Below are 23,788 nucleotides of genomic sequence, written 5' to 3' on the forward strand. Positions count from 1 at the left end.
GGTTTTGGTTGAGGATAGAGTGGGGGATAGGGTTTCAATTCTTTTCCCAGCAATTAGGGAACTCAGGAACGCTCAGGTGGAAAAGTTCCTAGCAGTCATGGTAGTCAACCTCTGAATGGAGGCCCACAGTGGGGAGTGATCTGCTCAGGGCCACAAACAAGTGGGTGTCAGTCTCCCCTTGATTTCAGTTCCCTTGACGTCTCCCAGCCTGAACCTGAGCCCACAATCACATGAGGTGTGTGTGTGGGGGGTGAGGGGGGAGCCTGAAGGTGGGGCCCAGTTTTTATCTAAGTTTCTCATCCCCTCTAAGCATTTGCTTCAACTACCTGGTGCCCTGTGCGGCCTGGGAACCAAGGGATGGGGGTCGGTGGAGTGGTGAGTACAGTAAGGCCTCTGCCCCGGGGCCCCTGCAGCCAGAGGACTGGCAGATCTACCCTGTGTATGGAACAGCCATTCATAAGCATCAGGGCGGAGAAGCCAAGCAGCCTCGGCTGCTGCAGGGCAGGTCACATGCCCTCTACCTGGGCTCCCCCTGGAGGAAGTGCCTCTGGTGGACTCAGGTGGACTCAACACAAAGCCACTTGGAATGTGGGTTTTCAGGGACAAGCTAGCTAATGGGAAAAGGAGATCAACATACACTGAGCATCTGCTAAGTGTGAGGCATCTGAGAAAGTTGTCCAATGAGAGCCCATAGTAATTCAACATGCCCATGGTAGAGGCAAGAGAACAAGGCACAGTGTAACTGGCCCAGAGCCACACAGCCAATGAATGATGAAGCCACATGTGGTCGGACTCCAGAGCTCGGGAAATGATAGGAACACTAGAGTTGCTAGTCCCAAATCCCAGGACCCTCGGGACCTGGCCTCCTGCCCTCCTGCCCTCCTTCATGAAGTGCCATGGGTGTGACCGAGAGGCCACTTCATATGCTCCGAGCTTTCCACACACATCTGACCACCTCACTCCCCTGTTGCCCTAAGAATGCAGTTGGCTACCTTAAATTGGCCACCAAGGCCTCCTCTCCCAGCTCCCACTTGCCTCATGCTCCAGTCACTCTGACACTCTGAACTTGCAGCAGCTACTCATATGCACTGTAGGACTGGAACTCCCTCCCTCCAGCCCTCACCAGCACTTCCCAATCATGGGCTAACTCCCAATTTCCATTGATCACTAAGTGACCTCAGAAGCAATAGGTGTGTGGGGCCTGGGGGAGGGCTTTACTCTGAGCTCCAGGCCTGGATTCACCGTTCCCAAGCACAGGCTCAAGCACTTTTGTCCTAATGGCCCATTGGGACCAAAGGTGGTGGGTGTGTCAAGATGGGGTACCTGCCCTCAGGAGGGGGAGTGTGTGTGGCAAGTTAGGAGGTGAACACCCCACTAACCATCATTCCGAGGCAAGACCCAAGACCTGTGAGCACACAATGGGGTCCCGCCTCTTCATTTTCCTTTCCTCCTCTCACATGGAGGAGTGTGAGGACTAATTTACTCAGTCTACCAGGGAAAAAATGTAATTTCTAACAATGAGTGGGTATTTTCTCACGTTGACTCCTGTGGTTCATTAGCTAACCAGGTGGATGATATTGACATTGCCTGTGAAATGGTTATGTCATCCACAGCATAGTCATCAAACATTTGTAAGAAATAAGAACAGAAGATGGGTGGGGATGAGGAGGTCATAGCTTCCACATCTTAACCTGCCCACTCCATGGTGACCCTAATGGCGTAGGGACAAGTTCATCACTGACATTTGATGGGCACTTCCTTTGTAGCAGGACCCGTCCTCGGAGAAAGGATTCCAGAATCCATCTACACCTGGTCCTGGCCCTTGAAGAGCTCGGGCTCTCTTAGGAAGGATGGGCTTGAACATCTACAAGTCTGAGAAAGAACAACAGGGATCAGAGGGTTCAGAAAATAATCTGGGAGACACTGTCAACAGCCCCTCACACTCCTCCACCCCTGGAGTGCTCAGTCACCCACCAGATCCAGCCCATGAACTACCTTAAAGAAAGCCTGCCTGCTGCTATCAGGAGTGGGGAGATATCAGAACTGGAGGGACAGTCTGTGGTGCCATTCATCCTTCCAGGTGGACTAACTGTGCCCTGTGTGCTTCCAAGAGGGTCTGACTCGGGCTCTGAGCGAGGGGCTGAGGCTCAGGCTGCTGCATCACCTGACCTGTTTCAGGCTGGGAAGGTGCCCCAAGACACTTTCTTGTGCCCACAGGCCTCAGAAGAGGCATTAGGGCTCAGCCTCAGAGGACGTGGGACTGGGTTTCTTCCAGCAGGTGCTGAAAGAGGTAGGGGGAACTCGCACTGCCACGCTATGAGAGGGTGTGGTGGTTCCTCACGCGTGGAAACCCTGTCTCGGAGGTATGGGCCTAAGCACCATCCCATGTGGGACGGCCCCCTGGCCTGTGTGTCAGATGCAGACCACCCAGCCTGTGGGTGTTGGCCAGTAATGGTGTGCTGGCTCCAGTATGGGCCATCAATCATGTCACCTCTGAGGGCTTGGTCACCTGGGAAAGACCAGCTCAGAGTGCACAGCGATGTCCTTCCTCCCATTCCAGAAGCGCTTGGGGCCCCACTGGCCTCACTGGCTCCAGGAGATGGGGGACAAGGACTTTGCTGGCCCGGGCAGCAATGTTTCCAGGTACAGTACTGGGAGCAGGGCTCCGTGCATTGGTGCTCAAGGCCAGCCAATGGTGTGGGTAGCCTGTGGGTTCAGGCCTGGGGGGCCGCAGGATTGTCCTCATCCCCACTCTCCTGAGCTGACCCACTCTTGTCCTAGGGCTACCTCTATCTGCCTCCCCTTGTCTAGGCCCTGAATGGGTCACCTCCCAATCAGGACCCAGGGCCAGGAGTAAGGTCTATGGTCTTGAGATGATAACTTCCCCTTTTTAGGCCTTCGTTTTTCCACATGAACAATGAAAATATTGGATAACATCAGTGGTTTTAAACCTTTCTCAAGGACTCCTTGTCAAGTGAAATCTTATATGAAGTCTAATTAATATATACTATAGATTAAAATAAAGCTGCTGTGAATCAGGTGGAGGGTGGGAACCCGGACCTCTGTCCACTTGGCTTTCCTTTAGCAATAGCCCACCAGGTGGCCACTGAGTTCTCAGGAGACTCCTAGAGCTCTAAAGAAGCCGTGTGAGGCCATGAGGCTCGATCATTCAGATCCTCCTGCTTTGATGTCCTGGGATGCTGTAACTTCCTAAAGCCATCGGGGCCTAGCCCTCACAGGCCCAACCCTCTCCTGAGTCACGAAGGGAAGGCAGTATGGGATGTGCACAAGCCCGGCTGGCTAGCTGGGGCCACGGCCACTAAGTCCCCCAGGGAAAGCTGCTTTCTGAAACCCTCTGGCCACAGGCTGCCAGTGACAGCAAAGAGAGAGGAACTCTGTCCCCAGAGTCATAGTTGCCAACAGCAAGCCCATGGCCCAGGTCTGGCCCATCCCCATTTCACTTGAGGGCCCTCTTCCTGCAGAGGTTCGGGCCTGGGGGCAGGTGGGGGCAGGGTCTTGATGTTGCTGTCCCTGCAGACCCCCTTCCATGCTGTGGCCTGGCCCCCACCTGAAACTACAGAGCTTGGCAACAGTAGCACACAGACTAGCTCCAGAGCCTCGCCTGGCTCAGATGAAGTCACCAGTCTTCTGAGAGCTTCAGAATGGTGAGTTCTAGATTCTAGATTCTGTCTGCCCCAGGTCTTCCCAGAAGTCTTGTCTCCTCCTCCACTTACTCATCTCCACTTCCTTCCCCAACTCCAGAGCCTTCCTCCCTTGGTCCTAGTCATCAAGACAAGAACCTCTTCCTGCCCAGGTATCTACCCACCTGATCAAGGTGCCTGGATATCCTTGAACCAAAAGCTACACACTCTGGGCCCTGAGGATAAAACCCAGGAGAGGCATGCGCTGCTCTAAGCATGACTAGGAACCCTCAGTCTTGCTGAATCAAAGGCTGCTGGACCGGAACCATCATAGGGGATGGGCCTAGTTTCTGTCCCCACCAGGTAGGGAGGGCCTGGAGCTTTCCTGAGGCTTTCCATGTCCAGTGGCAAGGACCTAACCCTCATTCTCCTCTGCTGGGTAGAGAGGATGTGTGTCCCTGAGCCCAGACACTGGGCAGGGAGCCTCCAATCATTCTGGCCATGGTCAGCCCAGCCATAGTGCCTCCTGGGCCCTCCTGGCCAAACCCACAACTGGACAGCAATTCCCCAGGAGACTTGGAGTGGGGACAGACACTTTATTAAAGGGTCTCTGTCACAAGCCCCCCATCTTTGCACCTGTCAGGTTGGCTTTGGGTGGATGGTCCTGGTTGTCTTTCCTTCCAGTTTCTTTGTCCGTGGCTTCCTGAGATTTGGCGTCCTCGCTGGCATCTGGGGAAGGAAGGGCTTGCAGCTGGCAGAGGGCCAGGGAGTGGCCAGCCCCACAACCCACAAGGATTCCTGGTGACGACCGCAGAGCCTGCACAGGCTTCGGGGCCTGGACATCGGCTTCGCTGCCGTCCCCGCACATGCCGTGCTCGTTCCAGCCCCAGGAGTAGCACGCCCCGCCTGTGAGGGAGAGGAGAGGAGATACTGGAGAAGCTGTTTGGGTTTTGAACAGGGGGCTGGAACATGCCTCTGAGGCACAGGCATCATCATCATCCCAGTTTACACATGAAGAAGCCAACGCTCAGTGACCCCGGTGGCGTGCTCACTGTCCCTGCTCCCATCCGCCCGTGTTTCCCATTCGCACCAACCCACACGTGCTCCAAACCTGGCTTTCCCCCTTGGCCCTGCCCTCAGTGTCACTCCCTAACAAATGACCTAAGACCCGAAAATGCTGTCTCCAAACATATCTCAAATCCTCCACGTCTCTCCCTCTCCACTGCCACCTGCAAACCCAACGCCATTCTCCCTAATGGGGCTGCTCAGCATCCACTTGGGTCTTCAAAGACCATCCAGGGGACCTCTGAGCCTGTGAATCTAACCCTGTGACTACTGCTTCTAATCCCATGACTTCCCACCTTAAAGACCTTTCCTTGGCCTGTGACTATCTTGCTGGCCTCCCCTTGTACAACTCCACCCCTACCCGCTATATACCAGAACCCCGCCTTCTTACAGTTCCTTTAATATGCCCTGTGGGGCCTTCCTTTCTCTCTAAGTCCTAGCTTTACTGGGTTCCTGACCTCCGCATCCTTTGGATTCCAGTTGAAGTGTTGCTCAGAGGCCAGATTCCCCAGCTGCCCAATCCGACTGCGATTCCCATTACTGCCCTTATACTCTGCCAGCCCAGTATGTGGAGAGATGCCGTGCGTAGTGATGTGTTTACTGTCCCCTCATCACTAGATCGTCGGCTCACTGCTGTCTCCAGCACAGTGCCTGGTACACAGTTGGTACCCAATAAGGGTTTGTTGACTATATAAGAGATTGAATGAACGAGGAGCCACACTGCAAGAAAGCATCAGAGCTGGCACACAAGCACAGGTCTCTCCAACAGCCCGTCAGCTCCCACCCACCACAGCACCACTTCCTAGGGTTTGGACATGTTCCTAGGACCTAAACTCACATTTTTCTGTAGCTGTTTAACATTTCTTCGGGATATAAAAGTAATACATCTTCATGGAAAAATGGAAAATATGGATGAGTGTAAAGAAAAGCAGACTTCTAGAATTTTGCCCTCTACTACAAATATTTTAAGACATCTCTTTCAAACTTTCATATATGCAATTTGTAAATATTTGTGTATATTTTGTCCTGTTTTTATCCCTTAACATTTTTCCACGGAATTCAAATTATTCAAAAAGTAAATTAAAAACAATTTTAAAATAGCTCAATATGCAAAAAGGTACAAAAAATAATTAACAGAAAACACAATATCCCCATCAGCTTTAAAACATGGGTTAACATTTTGCCATATTTGCTTCAACCCTTCCTTTAAAAAAGAAAAATCAATCAAGCTGGTATATAATATTTGCATGCTTCTTTAATGTTTTTCTACATATATATTCTTAAATACTATGTAATATTTTTAGTTTCTTTATAGGATCATGCAAATATGTATCATTTTTACAACTTACTCTTTACACAGCATTGTTTTTGCAATTTATCTGAGCTGATAGTTATGGATCTGGTTCATTTATTTTAACTTGTGTAGTATCCAATTATGTGTAAGTCACATTTTGCTTATTGATTTCCCTTTCCTTATCCATTTTCAATTATTTAATGATAATAATTGTTGCTATTTTATCAGACAATATAATATACTAGAGGCCCGGTGCATGGGATTTGTGCACTGGTAGGGGGTGTGACCTGCAGGGATCAGCCGCTGTGGGAGCGCCGCCCATCCAGGTCAGCCAAGCGGCTGTGGACCCGCCCTCTGAGCTGCTGCTCCCTGGTCCAGCATCTTCTGTGGAGTCGGAGCATTCGCCTCTCCAGGGGACCCAGTCGGGCCGAGCCCAGGGACAACAGCATTGAGAGGCAGAGGAGTAGGCCTCAGTCCCAGCCTCCAGGGTCAGCTCTGCAAGCCCGGCAGTGGCACTACACAGCCTACAGGCCTCTTGAGGAGGATGTCTGCAGGGAGCAAGGAGGAGGAGCCTGGGGCGAGGAGGCAACAATCGCAGCCTGGGTTCCTGCCCATTGGCCCGGGGTTCGCAGGGGGAGCAGCCACTCATCCCGATCAGCTGAGCAGCGCTCCCACTGTGGTAGCACACTGACCACCAGGGGGCAGCTCATGCATCGAGCATCTGCCCCCGGTGGTCAGTGCGTGTCATAGCGACTGGTCCACCGGTCGTTCTGGTTTTCCACCATTGGGTCGCTGGGCTTTCACTATATAGGATAATATTATAGTACAACAATACTAATATTGTTACTATTATAAACAGCACTGCAATGAACATCCTTGAACATGTCTTCTTATACAAATTGGTGTTTGTGCGGGGCTGATCCCTAGAAGTGAGTGTGGTGGGATCACATCTAATTTAACTAGCTCTCCACAGAGGCTGCAGTTATGTACAGTCCCATCAGCAATGGATATGAATTTGTTTCCCTCTATCTTTGCCTTTAGACTCTTGCTATTCTGGTAAGTATATTTAATTCATGTGCATTTCCCTGACTACCAGTGAGATGCGCATCACTTTATGTTCATTAGCCCTAAGTTGCCTTGTCCATGAATTGCCTGTATCCATTCTTTGCCTGTTTTGCCCTTTGGTTGTTTGCCTTTGTCTTATTGATTTGTAAGTTTTCTTTGTGTATCTTTTATTTGTATAATTATTTATTGTTAAATGTATTGCCAAAGTGTGTGGTGTGTCTCTTCACTTTGTTTATGGTGTCTTTTGTTGCACAGATTTATTTAAAATGACTGCCTAATTGTCCATTATGGAGGTTAAACAATTTCCTTAACCTGTATTCTATTGTCAGATAAGTAGGTTGTTTCTGAGTTTTCATTATTCTGTATAACATTCTTATGCATGAATCTTTGTCTATCTCTCTAACCATTTTCTCAAATTAGACTCTTACAATGGGAATTCCTGGCCAAAGGGCATGGGCATCTTCAGGATTCCTGAGTACTGTTCTGAGTACCACTAGAAGACTTTTCAGAAAGGCCACTTGCTATACCTGCAGCAATCTGAGGGAATCTGTTTCACTCCAGCACTGCCAGTATTGATGAGTTATCCCAGTGTTTAAGAATCTTTCCTAATTTGAAAATAACAATGGTATCTCATTCTTTTAACTTGTATATTTTATTACCATTGAAATTGAAAACTATGTTTTCTCAGGTATTTGTATTTCCTCTTTTGTGTATTGTCTGCCTGGCATCTTTTTCCTGTTTAGTATAGAAAAGCTTAAGTGCTCAGACCTCAGAGTCAGATGGCCTGGGTTCAAATCCCAACTCCTCCATTTATTAGCTTAGCATCCCTGGGCAAGTTATTTAGCTTCTCTGTGCCTCAGTTCCCTAATCTGTTAAATGGGGATAATGATAGTACCTTTATCATAAAGTTGTTCACAAGGATTAAATGAGTAAGTATGTGTAAAACAGAATGGTCCCTGGCACTATCATATAAATATTTGCTACTGTTGCTGTCATTGATTAAGAGTCTTGTTGTTTTAAATATTTTTAAGAATATTAATTCTTTCTCAGTCATATCTGGCATAAATATTTTTTTTCTCAGTTTGACTTAAAATTTTGTTTTGGGCCTTGATATAAAACACAAGTTTTATGGTTCTAAGTATTAAAATTTATTGATCTTTTGTAATTTCTTCCATTGTTTGTAAGAATTGAAAGCCTGTCCATATCTAGATCAGAAAATATCCTTTTTGATGTTTCAATGATTTCAATTTTGTACTCTTTTTTAAAAAAATTGATTTCAGAGAGAGGAAGGGAAAGGGAGAGAAAGAAACATCAATGATAAGAGAGAACCAGAGCATCATCAATTGGCTGCCTCCTACACGCCCCTCACTGGGGATCAAGCCTGTAACCCGGGCATGTGCTCTGACCAGCAATCGAACCATGACCTCCTAGTTCATAGGTCGATGCTCAACCACTGGGCACACTGGCCAGGCTCAATTTTATACTCTTTACATCTCACTCATTATCCACTAAAACCCTGTTTTATAGACCACTCTTTCAACAGAGGGAGGCGGACTGGCCCAGGGTTCCCCTTCTCCCTACCCTTTTCCCAATGGGAAGGCAATACTTGGCCAAAAGCTTGGGTTTGGGGAACACAGATGCCTGCCTGTGGGCCCCCAAGTGAGACGTGCACGCAGAGAGGATGCACCCCAGGCCGCAGCTCCTGTGGTAAGGCGGGATGTCAGCCAGGGTGAGCTGAGGTGGGAGAGTGCAAGAGGCTTGGTACCTTCAGACCAAGCCTGGCACCTGGTGTGGGCCTGGTGCCCAGCCCTGGTGAGTGGCACCAGCTGACGGTCAGCGGGAATGGGAGTAGGAGGAAGGCAGAGCTGACCTACCAGCAGGACTGGGCACAATGGGCAGCTGGCAGGTCCCTCTCCTCCTGCCAAAGGAAACACGCTCTGAGGAAGCCGCACTCCAGGCCGGGGTAGCCGAGGCCTTGGGCCAGGGCTTTCATGCCCACTGGGTCTAGAGGCTTGGCAGAACCCCAGAAATATCTGCCCCCAATACTTCCGAAGAAGCTCACTTGAGGTTAGGTACTTTATAGTCTCTATCTCCTTTAATTCCAACAGCCCTCTGAGGCAGCCGTGTTTTATAGATTGTTCTCATTACACCGATGAGGAAACGGAGGCCTAGGACCTCTGAGGCAGTATGGCCACAGAATCTGTACTGAACTTTCCGTGTTTTATATCAGGGCTTCCAAAATAGTCTATAAAGGCAGACAACAAATATTTCAGGCTTGAGGACCTCATTTGGTTCCTGTCGCATATTCTTCTTCATTATTATAACCCTTTAAAAATGATTCTAAGCTCACAAGGCCATATGAAACAGGCCACGGGACAGATTTGGCCAGTGGCTCCTACTCTGCTGGCCCCTGGCATATATGTGATATATTTACCTCGGGCTGTGCTTGCTGTCCTGGGTCTTACATCCACACACAGCTGTGTGATATTGGTACTGTGTGACACTGGCCTCAGAGGGTTGCCAGGAGGACTGGTTATATATATAAATAAAATGCCCCAGCACAGCGCCTGACACATAGTGACAGCTCACGCCCACGTAGAAGGCAGGCCATGGGGAGAGAGGAACAAGGCAGAGAGGAGAGGGAGGGGCACCGCCAGAGCGGAAGGCCTGGGGTGGAATGACAAGCGTCATGAAGGTCTTGAACACCTTAAACAAAGCTTGGAAAGTGAGAGACTGGGACTCACAGCAGGACATCTTTAAAGACTGAGATCCTCCAGCATTTTAGCAGAGGCTCCTGCCCCCACATCTCTTAGGGCCACCTTTTCAGGGGTGCAGTGAAGACAGGAAGGGCCTCTGGACTCAGCACAATGCTACCATGTGGGCTATTCTTATGTAGAAGGGGTGGAAGGAGAATGTCCCGCGGTAAATTTCCCAGATTCTAACTGGAATGCAGAGTGCCCTGTTTTCAAACCAGCTGCGGCCAAGGCTGAAGAAGCAGATTCCTGCTCTTACAGAGGGCCCTCTGCACTGTGCCCAGCACATGCCAGGTCCTCGAGGACACTGACATCCCACCTGATTGACCCAGATCTGTGTTACCGGCCCCTGAGCCTTGGGTGGAGAGCCTATAATTACAGAGGGATTTCCTAGCCTCTTAGAGTTCAGGCCCCCTGCTCCTGGCACTCAACAGATTTGGCTTGACCAGGATGTGACAAGTGACGGAGCTCATGGCCCACCACACTTGCGTCAGCCTCAGAGCACTGCAGGCAGCGGAACCTCGGGACTGGCAGGGTCCCTGGCACAGGATAGATACAATACCCAAATCTGTTCAGGCTTTGTGGCAACTGCCCGAGCTTCTTGGCAACCTGGGTCCTCACAGGGCCTTATGGTGCTGGGACTACAGCCCAACGATAGGGAAGGGCCTTGCCAAGGAGGGCAAACACCTGCGCGTATGTGGTAGAGCTTCCTGATGCTCCCTGAACTACAGAATGAAAAATTCCCAACCGCTCTTGCAGCTGGTTGGTTCTGTAATGGCTAATGCAAGCTGGAAGTTTCTGCAACAGCTTATGGTAACCTGCCTTCAAAGGCAGATGGCATGTCCCCTCTGTCCCTTCTTCTGGGTCCCTTCCTTCCTCTTGTCACTGGGACTGTAGATGTGATAGCTGGAGATCTAGCTGCCAACTCATACTATGAGGATGAGGGCTTCAACCTAGGAAGGGTGCTTCTCAGGTTCATACAAATGTAACCTTGATTCCCACAACAACTCTATGAGGTGGTGTTATCTCCGCTTTACGGAGGAGGTACCTAGGCTCAGAGAAGGGAAATAACTGTCCGTGGTCCCATGGCCAGTCTAGCCAGGACTAGAATCCAGGACTTCCAAGTTTCAGGTTCCTCCACTAGTTCCAAACCATGTGAAAGTGGTAATACAACCAACAAATACTAGTGTTTAGTGCAGGGGTGGGCAAACTTTTTGACTCGAGGGCCACAATGGGTTCTTAAACTGGACCGGAGGGCCGGAACAAAAGCATGGATGGAGTGTTTGTGTGAACTAATATAAATTCAAAGTAAAGGAGCGGAGGGGAGAGCAAGAGAACCGGATAGAACAGCCGGATCCGGCCCGCGGGCCGTAGTTTGCCCAAGGCTGGTTTAGTGTGTGCCAGGCCCAGCGATAAGCACTTTTAAGTATTTATTCACTGAATCCCCAAGATAAGCTTATGAGGTACAATCTAACATTACCCCCATTTTCCAGAGACGTGGCAAGAACTGTGCAAGGTAACATGGCCAACAAGAAGCAGAGCTGGTCTCAAACCCAGGCAGCCTGACTCCAGGACTCTTCTGTTAGCATACGGTCCTCTCTAGCAAAAACTCTGCCTCCGGGCAATGAGGAAAAGGTACAGAGTCAGGGCCCACCTGTGTGGGGACAAGCTCAGCAATGGAGGGCAGAGCCCTCATGGTGAGAGAAGCGCTCTGGGGAGCGGCAGAACCTCGCCGAGCCTGTGAGCACTGCGGCCAAGGCTGAGGAAGCCGAAGAAGGCCGCCTGCACCTGGTGGGGTGGGAAAGGAGGGAGGGAGGGGAGGAGGGAGATTGGGGGTGGAAAAGTCAGGCAGCTAATGGTTCACCTTGTCTCCTGTCAAAGACCTCACAAAGACCTGGAGCTCTTCTGTGGAGAGAGAGGAGGGGTGAAGTTGGAGCACCTCACGGAGAGGAAGGCTCTGGACTCAGGAAGCTCTTATATGTCACTGTGGACACAGCTGACCTCAGAGCCTGGCCACTTTGGGGAAAACTTCTGAGTGTGCAGCCACCTAAGCTGAAGGGGATGCCACCCTTTTGGCAGAAATTGGTAGGACGGTCCCCAGGGTTCTGCTGTGAGCAAGAAGCCCAGAATCCAGACCTCCGAGGGGCTCTGGTCTGGGTGGCAACTTCAGGAGAGAAAGAGGTCCAGGCCCTCCCTCTCTCGTCTGGACAACTGACAGCCACTTTGTGTTGCAGGCCAACGCAGCTGGCCTGGGCGAGGGCAGTTGGGCTGACACAGCATAGTCTGGGCCAGTGGTCGGCAAACTGGGGCTCGCGAGCCGCAGTTTGCCGCTCTGTTGACTAATGAGTTTGCTGACCACTGACCTAAGCATTTAAAAGAGGAACACTGTGGCTCAGTAGTTGAACTTTGATTTATGATCTAGGACAGTGGTCGGCAAACTCATTAGTCAACAGAGCGGCAAACCGCGGCTCACGAGCCACATGTGGCTCGCGAGCCATGGTTTGCCAACCACTGGTCTAGGCCATTCCCTGGACAATTAATTCCTTGTCTCCCTACCATTGATGAGACCCAAATCACAGCGAAATCTGGCTGCTTCTCACCAGCCGCGTCACCTCCTGCAGAGGGCTTCCTAACTGGCCTCTCTCTGCTGCTGCCATTGCCCCCAGGGTCTCTTCTCCACACAGAGCCTGAGCGATCCTGTAAAAGCTAAGTCAGACGCGGCACTGCTCTGCTCAGAATCCTCTTCCTCAGATAAACAACAGCTGGTCGGTCTCCAGCTTTCTCCCTGACCTCATGTCCTATCATGTTCCACCTTGTTGACATCACCATAGCTACACTGATTTCCTGCTCAAACAGTACTCACCTCAGGACCTTTGCACTTGCTGTTCCTGCTATCTGGAATGCTCTTGCCCTTAATAGCCACAGGTTCACTCCCTCATGTTATTCAGCTATTTGTTCAAATGTCACCCTATCTGAGAGGCCTTTCCTGATAACATCATATAACACAGGAATCCATATCCCTCCCCATCTCTATCTCCTCAGCTGCTTTATTTCTTTATATTTTTAAAACTATTTGTTTATTATATCTCTCTCCCAACCAGAACCAGCTCTTTGAGAGCAGGGACATTTGCTGCTGTATCCCAGCACCTGAAACAGTGCTTGGCATTTATTAGTGCTTAATAAATACCTGTTGTGCAAATGAACAAACGAGTGAATGAATAAATGAATAAGTGGCTAGCAAGAGAATGAAACTGCCTTATTCTCTCAAGAGGGCTAAACGACTGCCCATGGGTGTAGGGTGTGGCTGCCAAGGGAAGGCTGATTTCCCCTCACCGTCAGGATGGACGCTGCCCTGCCCCTGGAGGTTCTGTGTCCCCAGCTGGCAGGGGCATTGCTGCAGTGGGCAGAGTCTGGGGTGAGAAACAAAAGTCCTTCTGATCCTGGGAATTTGTGTGGTGTGTGGGTGGGTGTGAGTGTGTATGTGTGAGAGAAGGAAGGTAGAGGCCAAGGAGCCGAGTAGGAGAACACACACCCCAGTCCGCAGGTGGCTCCTGCAGACCCACCAGAGGAGTGGCCTTGGTTCAGATGGTAAATAAAAACACGTTAATTTCTTGGTTTGCCTTCACAGTTGTCATTCTGAGGCTGCAAGGCAGGGACTGCTCTAGAACCTATGTTAGAACCCCATATCTCAAAAAGTTGCTCAGTCCGCTTCATCAATCTCTATCCCTTTACATAAGAGGAAACCGAGGCCCAAGGTGGCAGTACTGTGCCCAAGGTTCCCTCTACACACCTTCCCACCGCTCTCCACCTCCCTCTGCGTTACTGCAGGCTCCGCCGTTTTGATGGTTAGAGCAGCCCAGGGAGGAAGGCATTAGGATCATCACTGTATGGAAGAGAAAAGTGAGTCTGGGAGAGGTTCAGAAACAGCCCAGCTGGGAGAGGCAGAGGCCAGTGCTCCGCACCCTCACGCCCACTACACCCCCACCCCCCGGAGTAGGAGTGCTGTGGCGGCTGCGGGTACATTTCCGCAGTCACCTGCAGAGAGCCTGCTGTGGCACACAGGCTCCACTGGGTGACTATTCTTAGATCGAGGGAGCTAAGGATGATGGATTTAGAACTTACGAGGTGGAAACATGTTGGCCTGTTTTATAAACAACTGAAATCCTCCCCACTGACTCCCTTTCTGAATTCTGCGCTCTCCATTAGCACTGCTGGCTTGCTGGGCTGCTGGGCTGTACTGGGAGAGGGACAGAAAAGCAACTAACCCTTTCGAGGGCCTGCTATGACCTCCTGTGGTGCTGAGGACTTGTGCATGGCCCATCCCATTTAAGAGCAGCCCTGAGTACTGATCACACTCTATGGATGAGGAAACCAAGGCTGGGGAGGGCCAGAAATGAGCACTTCCTGGGTCGAGGATCCAGAGCGGGCTTGTGACGCGTAAGCCTGAAAGTGGAGTCTAGGGCTGCCAGCAGAGGTCTGGCCCTGGGGATGGAGCAGCAAGGGCACCACATGGCACCTTTGGAGTTTATTCCCGTTAAGTGTTTGCAGATAGCAATCCTATCCTCTAAGATTTCCTCACTCCAGGTGACATTATCCTCCCACTGAATGGCCCACTGGCCTGTCCCCATGGCCAGTCAGGGCCCCTCCTCTCAGCAGGTACCAGGTAGTCATCATCCCTCTGTGTGATCCTCAGAGCTGACCAAGCCCATCCAGATGCACACCTTATCCCAGAGGCTGCCTCTACCAGTTTAGCCTGAGGCCACTTAGCTGCTTTGAAGTCCAAGTCCAGTGACTCTCGCTGAACCCACAGCCCACGGACACTCCTACACTGTTTCCCGTGTGAGCTGCTGCACTATGTCTCCCCTGGCCTGGCCCGTATGTTGGTGTCTGGGACCCGGATGGAATTTTCAGTGGTCTCCATTAAATATCATCTTATTAAGTGGACACAGAAATCTCTGAGGGGCACTAGCAGAGGGGTAGGGACACAGAAGTGGCTCCAAGGCTAGGAGTGACTGGCCTGCTGCCATTCCTGGAGCCTGGTCACTGTCCTCCCCAGCCTGTTGGGAATCACCAGTGTGGAGAGGAAGCTGGGAGTGAGAGCAATAGTGTGGGTAGGAATAAGCAGGTCTGTCCTGGAACCCAGCAGGTGGGGGGGGGGGGTCAGGGGCAGACGAATCCACTTGCAGATGAGAAGAGTAGGGTTCGAGAGCTCACTGAGAAGCCACTGATGACACCAACCTGAGAAGGAATTCTCCCTGGGGTCTCCAGTCACTTAACCAATACCTACGGAGTGTCTACTCTGTGGTGGTGCACCCAATTCAGTTCCATCCACTCAGTATCCTCCCCTCTAGCCACACCGATCTCTTTGCTGTCCCTCCAACTGGCCAGTCATGCTTCTGGCTTCGGCCTTTGTACTGGCTGTTCCCTCTGCCTGGAACTCTCCTCCCCAGGTATCCACATGGCTCCTCTCTCTCTCCATTTGGGTCTTAGTTCAATGTCATGTTCTTAGAGAGCCTTCTCTGATCACTCAACCCCACCCTCCTCTCCCCTCACACTGCTTTATTTTCCTTCCTAGCATGTAACCCACTCCTCCCCCCGCTCCGCCGCCAATCATATGCTTATTTGTCTGTCTCCCCACTAGAATGAACAGCTCCGTGAGAACAATTTCATTTTGTTCAACTGCTGTATCCTGGCACTTAGAACAGTTGGAGGTACATAAAAGGAGCTCAATAAATGTTTGTTTTAGGGATGAACATGTGTCATTTGCCCCCAGAGGAGCTTAGTCCTGTGAGAGAAAGCCAAGTTAAGGAGCAGGGCGGGCTGTCCACAGGGGTCACCAATCCAAAGGAACTGTGTGTGGAGGGACAGTTGGGGCAGCCTGTGTTGAAGGCACTTGAAGTTCATAGAGAACCTGCAGCCCCAGCTGGGGGAAGGCAGACATTAGAGCTAAAGACTGGAGAGATTCCACTCCAGCTCTGGGACCAGCGCTGTCATGGTGGGCCTGGCCAGGAGGGGTGTGGGAACACTAGCTCAGCACGTGGTCTTGGGTGAGTCACCACCTCTCCCAGGGCCTCCATTTCTGCACCTAGAAGCTGAAGGCACCAGCTTTGCTGATCCCCAAGGGACTTTCCAGTTCTGATGGTTCATGTTTCAGGACAACAGAGAGTACTTTCCAACACAGTCGGGCTGCCATTCCATAGCCCACCTGAACCTGCTGGGCTGCAGCCTTGCTGAGCTCGAGGTGGCTCACAGAGACGCCATTTGCTGACAATGCCCTCTTCCCAGACACTGGAGTTTCAGACTTTCCAAAGCCCCACAAAAAACCCGAGGTGGGAAGATCAGGGAGCAAGATGTCTAGAAGAGAGGCGCTCACCTAAGAGCTGTACCCTGGTAAGTGATGGGGTTGTGACCCATATCAAGGCATTGTAACTCCAAGCCCTGTGCTCCTTACCTCACTGGGATCATATCTTAGGAGGAACCATAGACCCAAAGAGCCTTCCTTCAGTGGAGAGACCATCAGAGTTGGAATCACAGGCTGGGCCCACACCCCAACTCTCGCTCTTCCTGCGAGTGCTTTCAGGCCAGCACCCTGGTGTGAGTCTCAGTGTCTTCATCCACAACGTGGGCTATTGCTCCTGACAACCCCAGTGTTATGTGCGAGTGAATGGAACCCTTTCGCATATTAGAAACTACATATTAATTAGCAGGAATCCCATACATTGTGCCCACAGGTTGGGAGCAATTCACACCATCTGTCTTTCAAGAAACCCACATCCCTGGGAAGTACAAGTCCTAGGCCACAGGCAGCTGGTTAGGGGACTCAAACGGTCAAGTCACTTCACTGTGCAGGCTGAGCTACACACGCCAGACTGGGCCTGGCCTGGCTCCAGTGCTATGAAGACCAAATGGCACCAAAGCTTTATTCCAAGCACTCATCCGTTAACAAATATCCTTCTAATACCAACTCCAGATAAAGCTATTTAGGTTCCTCATGTGTACAGGAAAGAGGAGGACGGAGCAAGGATGTATAAGACAGTGACCATTTTTAAGGAATTACCAATCTCTTCATAGCTAACATTTCTTAAGCACTTACTACCTACCAGGAACTGTCCTGCATTACTTCCATATCTCATCTCACACCCATAACACCCCAATAGCATAGGAATGTTCAGGACCCCTATTGCACCCCTGAAGAACCTGAGGCTCAGGCCCACCTGAAAACGAAATGGTGGCACCAGGACTCAAACCCAAGGTCTGTCTGTCTCCAGATCCCAAGTTTTTAACCAATGTTCTATGGCCTCTATATCGCTGGTGGCCTTAGGCAAGCATTTTCTTCTTGGGTCTCCATTCCACTATGAAATGTAGGGGTTCAATGATTCCAGTGGGTACCAGAGATGTTACAAACAACTGTGAGCCAAAACAGAAAGCTAGAAATGCCCACCTCAAGTGGGTGCCGAGTGGGAGGAGTGGTGGTCAGTTCCCACACCTCAGGAGGGGAAGGCATGGACAGCATCTGGGTGGCAGAAGGCCAAGGGCTGGCTTTTGCCACACGTGGCTCAAACATGCAAGTTTCAGAGAAACATGGCTGACACCTGCCCACCTCTACCAATGTCTTTTCTCCCACCAAACCCAACTGCCCCCCATCTATACACTCACCTATCTCCCCAGATGGGCCTTTCCCTATCCTGCTCCCCCTACCCTTCTTCATCTCCCCTTCCTCTTCTCCTCCAGGAAGTTATTCTGACCCTGTGGTTCTCTCCAACAGACAGAACAGCTTTAAGAGCCACTTAAACACCATTTCATCAAAAAGCCGTCATGTCAATAGGAAGCATTTTCCTTTAAGATCCTGGTCCTTGGTGCATAGCTCCCTGTCTTTACAATTTGCTCTGTCTCTAATGGAGAAGGAGCAGTGGCCCTTCTCCATCTGAATTTTTCACAGTAGCAGATGCCAGTAAGGTTGCCTGGAGAGCCTGGAATTGCCATGTCACCATGGTAACGGCAGACCAAGGTTCGGATGCTTTATCCCTGATGAGCTGCCCTGGCAGTGCCATGCCAGGCTGCTGGTGGAATCTTCCCTGGTGAACCAAAAAAATCCATTAATGGACAAGAAACTGCTCCATGGTGCCGAGGTTTAGCTCCTGCAAACACTTTTGTGGGCCACTCACTCAGCCCCTGGGCTGATAAGGAGGCCAGGCCTGGCTCTCTGCACTGTGGCTCACTCGGGGGGTAACATGGTTTTAAATGGCTCACCAACAAAGCAGGCCCTCCCCCACTCCAGCCCCCAAATTACCACTTCTCTTGTTTGATGCCGCCAACCGGGGATCTGCCGGCGTGGACCCTGGCAATTAGCACAGCACCCGCATTTGTTGGGGAATTAAGAGCCACTGATTAGCCTAATTCCACGCCATTTATAGGCAGTGAGTGTCAGCCTGAGACTGGCTTTTCCAAACAGTGGCCCTGAGGGTGGCACGATCATGGCCTGAATTTGAAATGGAGGCAAGGGCCTGGTGAGGCAGAATGAGCCAAGAGCGGTGGCAGGACTCACCCCTGGACCTGGCTATGTATCAACCTTTGCCTCCCCTCATCCTGCCCACCCAAGGCAACTGAAGACCAGAAGAAGGTGTGTCCACATTGAATCATGCCCAAATCCCTGATGACAGTCTCCCTGATGACACCCACTGGGAATGCCCAGCCATAGGACTAGTGAGCCCTAAACTGGGACTTTGGGGGGCTGGAGTCCTGAGTCAATCTCTAAATGGCTGGGCAGGACCCTGACACTCTGCTGGGACTCTCTCGCCATCCCACCACTTACTACAAAAGGGCCAGAGCCTTTTATCTGTCCCCCAAGTTGCTGCCTGGCTGGAACCCCTTGGAGTTTGAGTGTATCATAATAATTTCCTTAGGATTCCTGCTGTCAGATCCCCCCTCCTTAGAGGGCCCCAAATGGGCTCTTCAGAATATTGACATCCAGGATTATACAGGCCCCCATACCTTGGATGGTTGATCCCCAACTGGACACAGCAGGCATCGACTCCATAGCTAGTATAGTTCCCTGGGTTTCTACCCTCCCCTGCCAGTTTGCTTGTATGCAGCACACATGACCGTGTGGAGCTGGCTCACTTAATATATGCCCACAAATACTAGGGAACTCCCCGATCCCTCCACAGAAACTCAGAGACATTGAGGCCTGGCTGGAAGGCCTGGATGACTGAGCTTCCCTAATGCAAACCCTAGTTTTCTTGAAAATGGGCTGAACCTGGTCTTCCCAGCCACTCATAAAACATTCATTGAGTTTTACTTGGTAGCTGACACTGGGATACAGAGTGAGCCATTCATCGCATCTGACATGAAGAAATATTTAAGCTAGGTGATCAGGAGAGACTTTCCGGTGGAAAAAAAGTTATGGACGAGGGGAGGAAGGGCATTCCAAATAGGAAGAACAGTGGGAACAAAGGCCTTGCTGGGGAGGAGATGGAACTTGCAGAGCTAATGGCGGCAGTTCAGTCTGGTAGAAGAAGAGGAAGTGCAAAAAAGTAATAGAAGGAAGTACATCTGAGACGATAGGTACAGGGCATATCATTGCAGATGGCTCAGGAAATACAATCCTCAAAATGCCTGACTAAAGATTTTGGACTTTACTCAGCAGCCACTGGAAGCCACTAGACTTTTGGGAAAGGGAGAAGCAGTCAAAGCTGTGTTTCAAAAGCAAAATCTGGGCAATAACAGTCATCATCCTTGCCATGCTGTTGTCACCATAGATAACGTCAGACGCTGCCAGGCGCTTTTCTAAACTTGAGACTGACTATGAAGGAGGGGCTCTGGGAAGATCTGTTTGAAGGCAGACACAGAGCCTGCACTCTCAGATGGGATGCAGAAGAGAGATGTTTAGGGAGAAAGCAAGGAGGCAGGAACACGATGACTTGGCATCTGTGAAGCTATGGGTACAGAGGGCTGAGAGGAATAAAACGGCCTTGGCCAGGAGGTCAGGATGGAAATCACATGCAGGTCTAGGATGGGAAAGTCTTTGATCCATAAGCCGAGTACATGAATCTAGAATCCAATCCCAAGGACACAGTCAAAATATTGCTCTTGTTACCTTGACTTCAGGAAAACATTTGGGGAGGAACAGACAATAGAAGGGCAGCAATCCCAGGAAGACTGACTCTTTCACACTCCACGCTGGTCTTGTGAATCAAGCACCTGCCGGCTAGAGAAGGAAAGACCTGGAGAGGAGGTAACCACTCCTAGCTTTGACACTTGCATCTTCTTGATGGAGGTCTTTCTGTCATGATATGCATCACACAGGGGCCACCAGATAGGAATGGAGCTCTAGTTTTAACCTGCCTCATTGCTGCTCTGTCCTGCAGGTACCACCGGTACCCCAACCCTGGGGACGAGGGCCTTCCTTCAGATGGAAGGCAAGAGCTGCCTCCTCTAAGACGGATCTCATTCCCCATGAGCCACATGCTGTAGTCAGGAGGGCTTCCCATCCTGCCCAACCCTCACCCATGCTCCACAGTCTCCTCCTCCCCCAACCAGGAAGGCGCTGGTCCATTTCTCCTGGGCCAGTCCAAATCCTAGGCTAGCCTTCAAGGCTCAGCTCCAGTCCTCATTTCTCTGAAAACTCTACGACAATCACTCTTTCACAGAGCTACAGCACTTAAAGTGGAAGTTTCAGGGCAGGAAGGGAACTTCAAGATCCCTGGGCCAACCCTCTCAGCACTACACAAGAGGAAACTGGGCCTGGAGAAGGGAAGAACTGGCCCAAGACAGAGGAAGGGCTATGGCTGGAACCCAAGTCCACAGATTCCCTGGACAGCCTCCAGTGAACTCATAGCTTGGCGTTGTTTCGCCTGTCCGTGTCACAGACTGTGAGACTGCCCGGGGGACGGTGCCTTCTGCATCTCTGTACCCGGTGCCTAGCACAGAGCCCTGGACTACAGGTAGCTCAAGGAAAAGAACCCTCAGTAGCCAGAGGCTTGGAAAGACAACAGGTCCTGAGGAAAAGCAAGACACAGGTGAAGGCAGCTAAGAAAAACCATTCCTTCCAGCAATTCTGCACTGTTCTGGGGTGCAAGCCAAGCCCGGCCATTGGACTGGGGGTGGGGATAGAGATGATGCATTCAAAGGGATTTTACATCCAAAAGAGATTTGCACATCCAATGCCAATGTTCTAGCCCAGAGCTTCCTGGGAGAGCAGCTTGGAGCGGCTGGCAGAGAGGTCATGCTGAGGTCAGCCACCAGCTGAGGGACATTGGTGATGGTGGCAGCAGCAGCTAGGGAAGATTTTCAAGTTAAATCTTCAAGTTTTAAGAGCAAACAGAATTCTTCACAATCACCCAATCCAATTCCCGATTTTTCCAAGCAGGGAATTCGAGGTCTCAGGTAAGGAAAGAGACTTGATTGGGTCATACAGGATGTCAGGGTCACAACCAGGACACAGTTCTGGGTCTCTCTGCAAGGCCACTTGTCTCAGCTGGGTCCCACCTGGGTGTGGTCCCACCTTCTGGGTCATCCATTTCTATGCTGTTTTTAAAATGACTACTCCAATTACTGACAGGCTGGTGATTCAACTTTAAAGGAAAGTATTGGGTTTGACTCAGGCTCCACGTGAAGGTGCCACTTGCTGAGATCATAGAGCTAGAAAAGGTGGAGCCAAAACTCAAACCCAGGTTAATCTGGTTCCAAAGTCTTCCCTTTCTGCACTGGCTCGAGCAGCCAGGCAGGCTTCCCCTTCACTCAAAACAGAGGAAGAAGGACAGGACAGACAGACCTCCTGAGCCGTCAGAGAAAAGATTTCATTACAGAGGAGTCCTGGGTGAGCGCCCGCCTTGGCCCCAGGTCCTGTGCTGGGTGCAGGAGAGAGAGGAAGTGAGGTCCAGGCATGTAGATTCCAAATGAGCAGCGATAAAGGTTGGAGGGGAAACAAACCCAGTCCTTTCAATTCTGAATTGAGAGTGAGGTGGAGGAACAGGAAAGGGATGGGTGATGGAACTCGCTGGCAGGGCCCTGCCTGGAGATGCTGTGGCCCCAGCACAGTCCTCTTTGTACTCACAGCGCACAGCAGAGTGCCTAGCACATCAAGGCGCTTAGTGTAGAGCTGAGAGTCAATGCACGGAGAAAGAAGTCTCCCATCCCCAAGGGAAGAGAGATGCAACTCCGGTGCCTGCAGAGAGAGGACCTGCCCCCCAGTGGGCCCTGTGCCCCCTCCATCTGGAGAAGGAGCAGGAGGCAGCTGGCAGGTCCAGAAATGCTGACACAGGGGGACAGAGCTTCCAGCCCGACTTCTCCATGGCAACAAGCTGACAGAAAACTGCACAAGAGACTGAGAATCCAGTTTTTAAATAACGACATAAAACACTCAGTCTAAAATTACACATGCAATAGCTCCTGCCTCTTAGCCCCTAGGAGGGGAGACACAATCACTAGAAAGGTACCTCCTTCCCTCCTGCCAGGCCCCTGCCGAGGGCCGGCGTGCCCCTCCTGCTGTCTATTCTTCTGCGAGCTGCCAGGCAGACTCTTGCTTTGCAGGATGTACTTCAGGGCATTGCATCAAATCTGACAAGCGAGGATAGAGGCTCCACCAGGGTTGGGGCTGGCCAGGTCCCACAGCAAACAGGCTTTGGCAGCTGGCTTCCTGTTGCACCACGGCAGCAACAGCCAAGAAGAACAGGGTAGAGGCTCTTTTCCTCCTCTGTCTCCTGATGGTCAAATCCTGCTTCATCCTTCAGGGCTCAGCTGTATTTGCCTTCCTGTCCCTGAGATGATGACTTAATGGCACACACCTTCCACTGTAAACCAAAGCCCGCTGTTTACAGTTCAAATATAAAACTTTTCATTACACTTCTGCTTACAGAAGTAGACAGACAGTCTACTTTGCATTTTACTTTTGCTTACTTATTCTGCCCCCGGTAGAGAAACTGCTCTGTGATAAAGCCTCAATAAATGTTTTCTGAATTGAATCAACAGCATCAGAAAACATTTTAATTTGAGTAGCTAGAGACCAACCCTCCTTCAGTTGATGTGAGTTCACCCACACTACAGTTCCCTCTGAAGCCTTGGTGCTTGGGGAGCAGGAGCAGGAAAGCAGGGTCACCCCCCTCCTGTGCTGCTGTCCTTCCCACTGGATCCCCCACCAGCCATCTGCCAACTCCAATGTGTGCTCTCTCATAGTTTTACAGACATCGCCATATTCCAAAGGGTACCCCAAACAAGCTGGACTAAGGACCCTGGGTTCAATTCTAGCGTGAACTCAGGCAAGTCACTGAATCTCTTTGAACCTTGTCTGCAAAATGGAGACACTCCCTTTCCATGTCTATGTCCTGCCCACTGCATGAGGTTGGTGAGGAACAGAGGTGATGAACTGTGAAGATGCTCTGTGCAAAGGGAAGGTGAGTGCTGTTTCCAGGACCTATGAGACGCAGCTGGGCCTAAACTCATGAGAGATTTGCCCATGATCTCTAAAGCAACATAAGGTTGGGAAGAGAGCTCTGGACCAGGGATTAGAAGACCAGGGTCCGGGTCTTCTAATCCCTGGTCCAGAGCTCTCTTCCCAACCTTATGCTGCTTTAGAGATCCCATCTAGGCATCCTTCAACTTTGGCAAAAGCAACTCCATGTTCCATTAAAATGAGAAGCATTTTGGATCACCTGCGGAGTATAAATCTCTAAAATGGAATGGAGTCCAGCTCTCTGCTTCCAGGCAGAATGCCACCTGAAACACTCTAGGCAGGGAGTTAACTCTTACTCCCCCACCAAGCCTTTCCTTCCAGCCCCGTCACTGCGAATTAACCCGGCCAGAAAGGTCATCCTGGTGGCTAAAACTTCTGGCTGTGGCAGAGCTCAGGTCTTCTCATCAAACCTCAGAAACAAAAATAATAACTGCAACTTGGAATATTAGAGCAGCAGATCGGGAACGACTTGGGTGGGATACAGAGGAAAACGGTATGGTGTGGAGTGCAGACTTTAACG

General features: G+C 50.8%; 1 protein-coding gene across 6 annotated transcripts in view; it reads right to left on the bottom strand.

Annotated features, from left to right (window-relative positions):
* Positions 1-1,242: 1,242 nt before the first annotated feature.
* SERGEF (secretion regulating guanine nucleotide exchange factor) overlaps positions 1,243-23,788 on the bottom strand; it is a 201,624-nt gene continuing 179,078 nt past the window's right edge. For 5 of the 6 annotated variants that reach the window (XM_080640397.1, XM_080640395.1, XM_080640393.1 and 2 more), the window contains one exon: positions 3,848-4,547. In XM_080640397.1, coding sequence (XP_080496523.1) covers positions 4,255-4,547 — 293 coding nt within the window. In that variant the 3' untranslated portion in view covers positions 3,848-4,254. Of the gene's footprint in view, positions 1,873-3,847; positions 4,548-23,788 lie in introns of those variants that run through there. The other variant, XM_080640394.1, reaches the window with a different exon arrangement.

The sequence above is a fragment of the Plecotus auritus genome, assembly GCF_963455305.1.
Source record: "Plecotus auritus genome assembly, chromosome: 9".
Classification (NCBI taxonomy): domain Eukaryota; kingdom Metazoa; phylum Chordata; class Mammalia; order Chiroptera; family Vespertilionidae; genus Plecotus; species Plecotus auritus.